Source organism: Abramis brama, assembly GCF_963993115.1.
Source record: "Abramis brama genome assembly, chromosome: 7".
NCBI lineage: Eukaryota > Metazoa > Chordata > Actinopteri > Cypriniformes > Leuciscidae > Abramis > Abramis brama.
This window is the reverse complement of record NC_139969.1, coordinates 1,255,110-1,264,600: the sequence shown is the minus strand read 5'-3', so window position 1 is coordinate 1,264,600 and position 9,491 is coordinate 1,255,110. Positions and strand designations below refer to the sequence as shown.

General features: G+C 35.2%; 1 protein-coding gene across 1 annotated transcript; it reads right to left on the bottom strand.

Annotated features, from left to right (window-relative positions):
* Nucleotides 1–363: 363 nt before the first annotated feature.
* On the bottom strand, nucleotides 364–3,121 carry foxl2b (forkhead box L2b). Its single transcript, XM_084118586.1, has 2 exons — nucleotides 2,950–3,121; nucleotides 364–2,557 (listed from the first exon to the last, which is right to left on the bottom strand). Exon 2 carries the CDS (start codon nucleotides 2,553–2,555, stop codon nucleotides 1,686–1,688), a length of 870 nt encoding a protein of 289 aa, XP_083974712.1. The 5' UTR covers nucleotides 2,556–2,557; nucleotides 2,950–3,121; the 3' UTR covers nucleotides 364–1,685.
* Between the last annotated feature and the right edge of the window lie 6,370 nt (nucleotides 3,122–9,491).

The following is a 9,491-nucleotide window of genomic DNA, read 5'->3' as shown; positions in this document are numbered from 1 at the left end:
ATGGCACTTATGCATTTTAATGTATTTGGGTGATTGTAAATGCTGTCAGTATTTTGTTCGTAAAAATGAACAATTTAAAGCAGGCCTGGAGAGAAAATCTTCCATTATTATTATTATGACATTATAAAAATGTGTCTTACGGTCATTCAACAGGCAATAAACCTGAGGAGATGCACAGTTGTACATGCATCATTTATTTCCAGAGTTCTTTAGTCTCGCGACAGGATTCTCAGCTGTTATGATGTGAAAATATGGAGTGACCGCATGAAATGAGCTCGTTTCTCTTGTTTTCTCACGAACTTTCGTTAAATCTGGCCTTGATCATAGAATGTAATGAGAGACAGAAGAGAAAGATATGAGTGTTTATACATGTATAATATTCATGCAAAAACAATATTTCCTTCAGACATTTAAAATGAATTAAATTAAATTAAAATTAAATTTTGATCCGTATTATTTTTAAAATCCATGTAAAAAATAAAATAAATAAAAAAATAAAAAAAAAGTTTTATTTCTTTAACCTTGTGTTATTTTCGCATATGATTTAAAAAGCCAGTTAAGATTTTATGGGATTTAATTCTTTACTTTTCAATTCACATTCACATTTGTAGCGGTTTTCACAATATCGTTTCAAAGCAGCTTTACAGAAAATGCATTATCATTACAATTTAGAGTGATCTGTTATCAGAGGTGACCGTGTCCAAGTTATGCATTTCAGAAATGTATTGTAAATGTTATAATTTCGACGTATTTATGGTAGGCTATAATATTTATGAAATGGCAGCTGATAAGACTGAAATGAAATGCAGGACCATAATTGAATATAAAACAGCCTATATATAAATAAATAGCTATTTGACTGAATATAAAATATAAAAATAACATGGGCTATAATAGTTGACAAGATCTGATTTTTCGAAACGAAAAAAATAATTGAATCGTTAAAAAAAGAGAATCGTTTTCATTAAACCAAAAACAAATTTTATACCTGAACTATAAAAAGACGTTTTCTTTGCGAAAAAACACCATGAACGTTTTTTTTCACGGAACGAAATAAAACAGAATGGGTCTTATAATCACATTAACGATGATTTATTACTATAATTACGCCATTCTTCTCAAGAGCAGGAATATCACTGTAAATGATGCTAAAATATGCTGGGATGTTTCAACGGTCAAATATGGACAAAACCAACCGTTGGGTTTAAAAACTTAATTTAAAAATTTAAACCAACGGTTTAGTTTGACCATATTCGACCGTTGAAACAACCCTGCGGTGTTTTGTTTTTAGAGCGTAATCGTGTTAGTTTTCTTGTTTTTGTGAAATAACAGACCCCTCTAACATCTTCCAAATACATCTACATTTTAATCAAAACAGTTTATTGAAAGCATAGAAAATAAGTGCTGGCTTGACAATCCAAAACGTAAAAATCACAATGGTCCTAAAACAATCGTGTAAATAGGCTATTCTCATAGTCCACAAACAAAGTAATTTTCGATTTTTTTTTTTTTTTAACGTTTTACCCTGAAGTCGAGAATCAAAACTACTGATTTATAATATAAAAAATGATCCATGCTGTCCAGGTAGCCTAGTGTTGGTTAGTTCTTCAGCAACAAAAAGTTACCCTGTTTACCTCAGATAATCGACCGAATTCCCTCGTCCCTCGAATGAGGTGTGATTCGGTTCAAATGTCAATCCGCGAATGTAACGTGGAGTTTTTGGCGTCGTGGTCCCAGTACGAGTAGAGCTCGGCCGGCTGCCGGGAGCAGGTGAACTGCAGGGCCGCCGCGCTGTTGGACGGAACCGGCGAGGGCTGTTGCTGCTGCTGGGCCTGATGGTGTTGCTGGTGGTACGAGTTCATCATGTTCGGAAGGCCCATGGCTTGCATTCGGCTATAGGGGTTGTAGGATGGGGCCGTTAGTCCTTTCATGGCCCCCATGTTCCCGTTGCCCATCTGGCAGGACCCGTAGCTCATCGGTGGCGGAGGCTGAGCAAGCGGCCAGGTGTTGTTCATGAAGCCGGACTGGAGGTATTTTGGGGCGGGTAGGTAGTTTCCGTATCCGTCGCCTCCGAAGAGAGACTTACCCGGTTGGAAGTGAGCCACCGGCGGTCTAAACGGGCGCTTCATGCGCCTCCGGCGCCGGTAGTTCCCCTTCTCGAACATGTCCTCGCAAGCCGGGTCGAGGGTCCAATAGTTCCCCTTGCGCTCGCCGCCACCCTCCCGGGGAACTTTAATAAAACACTCGTTGAGACTCAAGTTGTGTCGGATACTGTTCTGCCACCCCTTCTTGTTCTTCTCATAAAAGGGGAATTTGGTGATGATGTACTGGTAGATCCCGGAGAGGGTCAGTCTTTTCTCCGAGCTCTCCCGGATGGCCATCGCGATCAGAGCCACGTACGAGTACGGAGGCTTCTGGGACGGGTCCGCTTTCGGGTCGGAACTCGGGTCTGACTGGACCGGCTCGTCCTTCGCGAACTCTTCCTTCTTCACCGCGTTGGTGTCGTGGACCATCAAAGCCATTGCGTCATCACCCAAGCTATGGTAAGATGCCATCGCTTCAAAAACATAAGCAAACAAAACATCAAAACAAACACCTCACGATAAAAATAAAGGTGTTGTATTGGTATCGGATGGTTCCGTGAAGAACCTTCCCTCTAAAAACGTTTGGTCGTTTCAACGGTCAAATATGGACAATTTTAACCGTTGGTTTGATTTTTTTTTTAATTAAATTTTTAACCTTTGGTTTGAACATATTTGACCGTTGAAACAACCCAGGATTCTTTTTTAGAGTGTATCGAACCGCTTTATAGTGGATAACGGTTTTTTAGATTATTAAAGTGTTCTAGGAAACGGAACTGATCGCTGATGATTCTTTGGGTTACCAAAAACGCAATGCTGTGAAAACTAATTTTTAAGAGCGCATGAGTTTGGTTGAAACGGGACGTACCTGATTTTAGCTCTTTTGGATGATTTGTGCATGCATCAGGTCACCGCAGATCCATAAATGATGACAGAAACTCTTAAATATTGTCCGTGTTGGATGAAATAAGAGCTCCTCGGGTTTTGCTGTGATGGACTCGGGATCTCAGTGTGGTTTAAGCTCGAAGGCTCTTCTGGAAGATCCTGAAACTGTTTTTTCTCCCTCTCGTGAAATGCGAAACTCTGGTGTCGTCAGGCTCGCGCTGATCTCTCGTCATATTCCGCTTTCGTCACGTTTCTCTCATCGCTTAACAAACACACCGATGCGTTTTACACAAAAATAACAATATTATTCATAAATGAGATCCTCTTTAAATAGATTTATATTATTTTACTTATTAGATTAGATTTAACTCCATAGGCTACATGTACTAAATATAAAAAATGATTATTATTTTTTGTGCATATTTTTGGTTACAGGTCTAGGCAATTTATTAGACTATTTGACACTATTTTATGCATTAATACAGCTTATAGTAATTTAACCTGCCTTTATGTCGACTCTTAGCCTAAACATTTATCTCTAAGCCCATCGAATTTAATTCCTTAATAAAAGATGAATAAATACAAATATTTGGGGGGAAAAATACAGTAGCCTATATTTTATAAATACATCATTATAAAATATTAGGTAACACTTTATTTTACAGTGTCCTTGTTACATATACTTACCATAGTAATAACCGTAAATTATGCGTAATTACACGCAACTAACCCTCAACCAAATCCAATTCATTTCCTACACTAACCCTATAGTAAGAACATGTTATTAATTAATATTACTCAGTACTTAAATATATAATTACACTGTAACAATGACACCTTAAAATAAAGTGTAACCAAATATTATCTAAAAAGAACAAAAGCCTTCAGCTTTGTTGTATAAATATTTCATGCATTATTATAGGAGTTTATTTCTAATTGATATATAGCTGCAGATTTTGATCTCCAAGCCCAGCCTGTCTCTCTCTCTCTCTCACACACACACACACACACACACACACACACACACAGGTGTAACAGCTGTGTGTTCTGTATGTCATCAGCATCTATCGGCTCCTTCACGCCTCTGAAATTTTACAGAGAACGAAACATTTCTTTTGTTTTTGAATGGAAACTGCGCTAGAGATCTGTGGAGTTTGCGTGTAGTTTACTTGCATTTCTTTTATATGACAGCATTAATTAATTGATTCTTAGTAAAATACAAATTAATTAAATTTACTTGCTCAATAGACACTGTGTAATTAATGTAAATTAATACTTTTTCAGACTCAGTATTTGGTTATACAGTAAGCAGAAAATTATATATATATATATATATATATGATTGTATGTTGTGATGTTCTTTATATTTACGTATTACAGACATGCATGCAATGCAAACCAGTATTAAGCTATTAGACCATCTCAAACACAGCAATATAGACATTTTTATTGTGTCAGATGCTGAAAGCAATCCATCAGACTTCTATTTTAAATAGACTAAAGCACATTTAAGGGAAAACTTACCAAACTTCCTGCCAAGCTCTTTGAAAGGAGGATGTTTATGGTTCAAAGTGCAAGAATGCAGATGGACTGAAGCTCCGGGTCAGTGGGACACCGCAGACCTGATGAACATCAGAACCTTACAACATCATCATCTCGCACTGTGTCAATGTAGAGAAAAATTTGTTCAAGGTGTTTCGGGCTTCAAAACAAAATGGGCTCCGATGACGGTTCCGGACCTGCTGAGCCTGTAGGGGTTATGAAGCCATCTTCACTCTATGGCAAATATAAGCGTTTAATTAAACATAAAAAATGTGCACTCACTTACAGAAAATTGTCACTTAAATGAAACACTATTTCCAAATAGAACCAAAAAAGAGCTTTACATCCTGGAAGCCGTGGAGATCTTAAATCTTAGATCTTACTGTATGCAATAAAGGTTCCATAATGCCATAGATCTCTAAAGAGGGATTTTTTAGCGAACAGTTCTTAAAAGATTTTTATAATCTAAAGAACCATTTTTTCACTATAAAGAACCTTGGAAGGTTCCATGGATGTTACAGGTTCTTCATGGAACCATAACTGTCAAAAAATAACCTTTATTTTTTTTAAGAGTGTACTGATGATTTAAAGAGCACTCTTGAAATAAAGGTTCTTTATTGGCTTTTATGGTTCCATGAAGAACCTTTAACATCCATGGAACCTTTCCGAGGTTCTTAAGTGAAAAAAGGTTCTTTAGATTATAAAAAATGTTCTTCACACTAAGAAAGGTTCCCTGGATGTTAAAGGTTCTTAATGGAACCATAACTGTCAAAAAAAGGTTCTTTATTGGCATTTATGGTTCCATAAAAAACCTTAAACATCCTTGAAAATTTTCTGAGGTTCTTTAGTAAAAAAATAAAAAATAAAATAAAAATTTGATTATTTAAATGTTCTACACACTAAGAAAGGTTCCATGGATGTTAAAGGTTTTTCACAGAACCATTACTGTCAAAAATAACCTTTATTTTTTTAAGAGTGTACTGGTGATTTAAAGAGCACTCTTGAAATAAAGGTTCTTTATTGGCTTTTATGGTTCCATGAAGAACCTTTAACATCCATGGAACCGTTGCGAGGTTCTTTAGTGAAAAAAGGGTTCTTTTGATTATTTAAATGTTCTTCACACTAAGAAAGGTTCCCTGGATATTAAAGGTTCTTCATGGAACCATAACTGTCAAAAAAAGGTTCTTTATTGGCATTTGTGGTTCCATAAAAAACCTTAAACATCCTTGAAAATTTTCTGAGGTTCTTTAGTAAAAAAAAGAAGAAAAAAAAGAGGTTATTTCGATTATTTAAATGTTCTTCACACTAAGGAAGGTTCCCTGGATGTTAAAGGTTCTTCATGGAACCATAACTGTCAAAAAAGAAACTTTATTTTTTAAGAGTGTGATGATTTAAAGAGCACTCTTGAAATAAAGGTTCTTTATTCGCATTTATGGTTCCATGAAGAACCTTTACCATGGACACTTTACTATCCCATGAGGCCACGTGAGAGGATTAATGAATGGCAGTGAGAAGGTCACATGATAATGACAACATGGCGAATATAGTACGTCTGGATTACATTCATACTACACACATTCATACTCTATAGACGGCACTTTTTCAGCAGTCAGTTATTAAGTAATTACTTAACAAAGAGTATACGTGATTTCAGACGCAGCCCATGTTTCTCTTTTTAACTGGAGGCTTGACCTGCCGGGGCATTAGTGTGGGGTGGGGGGGCTTCCTCACTTTGTAAATCCCGGGATTGACCTCTGCCTTAAATTACAAAGCCCATAGAGCGCTCGGCTCTTCCTGAAGGTGCTCAGGGTTTCTGTTTTAAGAGCGGAGAACGTGTTTTCCTTTCTTATCACCCGGAGGAAGCGTATGGGAAGCTCTAAGCCATTCTCCCGACAACCCGCCTGTCAAATTATTATAATGCATTACACTGCACTGGCACACATTAAACTGTGATTGAAACGCATACCGATATGAATGATTGATAATTCAGTAATTCCAGGAGGTTAAATACAGATCAAAGAGTGTTACAGATTGAGGATTGTTTTTGTTATGGAAAAAAAGGGTCAATGAGGATTTATATAGAACACTAGTGTTCTTGAATCAATTGTAAAGATCCTTTTATTCCAAAAGGTTCTATATAGAACTCTAGGGTTCTTGACTCAATTTTAAAGAACCTTTCATGCCAAAAAGGTTCTATGTGAAACCCTAGTGTTCTTGCCTCAATTTTGATGAACACTTTATGCTAAAAAGGTTCTATATAGAACCCTAGTGTTCTTGACTCAATTTTAAAGAGCTTTTAATGCCCAAAAAGTTCTATATAGAACTCTATGGTTCTTGATTCAGTTTGAAAAAAAACCCCTTAAAGCCAAAATGGTTCTATATAGAACTCTAGGGTTCTTGACTCCATTTGAAATGACTTTTTATGCCAAAAAGGTTTTATATGGAACCCTAGTGTTCTTGACTCAATTTTAAAGAATTGTTTTTTAATGCCAAAATGGTCCTATATAGAACTCAAGGGTTCCTGACTCCATTTTAAAGAACCCTTTATGATAAAAAGGTTCTATATAGAACCCTAGTGTTCTTGAATCGATTTTTAGGAACCTTTATGCAAAAAGGTTCTATATAAGGAGAAATGTCTTAAAAGACTGCATAATACATTCATGTTTATCAGATTATTTAAGTTTTTCCTTAATTTAAACTAAATGCATAAAATGATTCCATGATCTATAAGGTTCTTTATAAGAAGCACCTGACAGAACCATTTAAGGTTCCACTTAGAACCTTTTCTTCTAAAAGTGGTTACTAGTTAATGACTGCTTTGAACTGGTAACTACTGATATCTGTCAATGATCATTAACATGTGAACTGACTTTAACAAATTAATAGCTGACACAAACTTTTAATATGATATTATAGGAATTTTTCATAATCATTATTTTAACTGTGACTAATTGCTTATGTTCCTCTATTTTAAATCAAATCTGCTAAATGCATAAATGTAAATGTATTTTTTTTTTCTTTTTACATGGTTTTTTATTTCAATTTCAACACCAGGATGCCTTTTTGACAATTATTTCAAGCATTTGAAGTGCAAATATGAACTTTTTTTATTGAAAAACGTGGATAAAAAAAGTTAGTTTCTTTTATTTCCTCTCTGTATATAAGTGAACTTGAGACAACACAATGCAGCTAATAACTCAAGGCATTTGTTGTCTGATAACACTAGTACTTAACGTTAAAAGCCACCGTTTAGATGAATGAGCAGAAACCTTTGGCACTTCCCTCACTTCATATCTGCCGAACAATCATGTCAAATCCATTTACTCCGGCTCAGATAGGATCTAAGTGTCAGACCCTGGAGGAAAACTAAATGAGAGAATAAAACAGGCAAACAAACACATCAGCAGACTTGACTCTGGCGTTTCGATGCTTATCTGTTGTGCACAGCCGCAGGGAATCAGCGCTGCACAAACGTGCCTTTGATCGGCTGAGGAAACGCTATTTGTGGCTCACCTCGGCTCTTTTGTTTCTGTTGAGCAGCAGGTGAAGGTGTTGAAGCTCATTCACTGAAGTCCTGATGACACACACACACACACACACTCCAGCGAAGAGAGAAACACATGATTTATTCATGACAGACCACAAAATCACCCATGTTGCATTCATAGAATTAAAAAAATATTAAAAAATAAAAATTAAAGCTTAAAACTCGGGTTTAATTGTTCAATTATTGATATTATTCATAAATGTAAAAAAATATTTTTCGTAGCTGTAAATAAAAACCTTTTTTTTTACTTAAAACTGTCATTTAATTGCATTCACAGATTTTTTTTTAATTAATGAAAGCTGAAACTCTGAGGTTTGTTCAATTATTGATATTATTTATTAAAGTAAAAAACATTTTTTTGTAGTTGTAAAAAAAAAAATTTTTTTTTTTACAAGAAAATATTATTTCAGTCTTTCTACTCTCTCTCGCTCTCTCACACACACACTCACTCACTCTCTCTCTCACACACTCTCTCTCTTTCTCTCTCACACACACTCTCTCTCTCTCTCACACACACACTCTCTCTCTCATTAGCAGGATGACGTTGACAGCTTAGCTACAGGCTGTTGTTCTCCTGTGTGTAATGCGACGGCTCACAGGTGCTCGTCTGTCTTCATTGAGGATTCAATGAATGAAGGTTGAGCATCACATCAGCATCACATTAGAAGCAAAGATCTAAAACAAACCTCATTATTTACTCTACTTCATGTCTTTCTTCTTTCTTCTGTTGACATAAAAATGTTACTCTGCAAAAATACGTATTTTTATTTAGTATTTCAGTCTGGTTTTCCAGCTCAAATATCAAAACATTCTTAAATCAAGATACACTTACTGGAGAAGAAGCAAAATGACAAAAAATGACTCCATTGGCAGATATTTGTTCTTGTTTTAGACACAAACTCACTTCTCCAGGAAATGCTTCTTGATTTAAGAATGTTTCGATATTTGTGCTGGAAAACGAGACCGAAACACTGAGGAAGAACATCTTTTGTTTTTTTGCAGTGTATTTTGAAGCAAACTGTTCTTAAGTTTTATCTTCATCTTCTAAAAAAAGTCAGAGGTTTGAATGACATGGAGAATAAACAATGACAGAATGATCATTTTTAGAGAATAATTTGCTTCATGATTTTTGCTTATGAATACAATAAATAAATTCCATTTTAAAATATATTCACATAGAAAGCAGTTGTTTTAAATTCAAATATGTTTTAAATATCACAATTTACTTAGTTACTTTATTATCGTTTTAGTAATATGTACAAAGGCTCCCATCCACACAAAACAAGCTTTCACTGCATGTTAAAACAAAATAAATAAATAATAACAATCAATAAATTACATTTTAAATATTCACATATAAAAAATTTGGTTTTAAATTATATTATATCACAATTTTACTGTATTTTTTTTTTGTCAAAGTCTTTTTATGATCATTT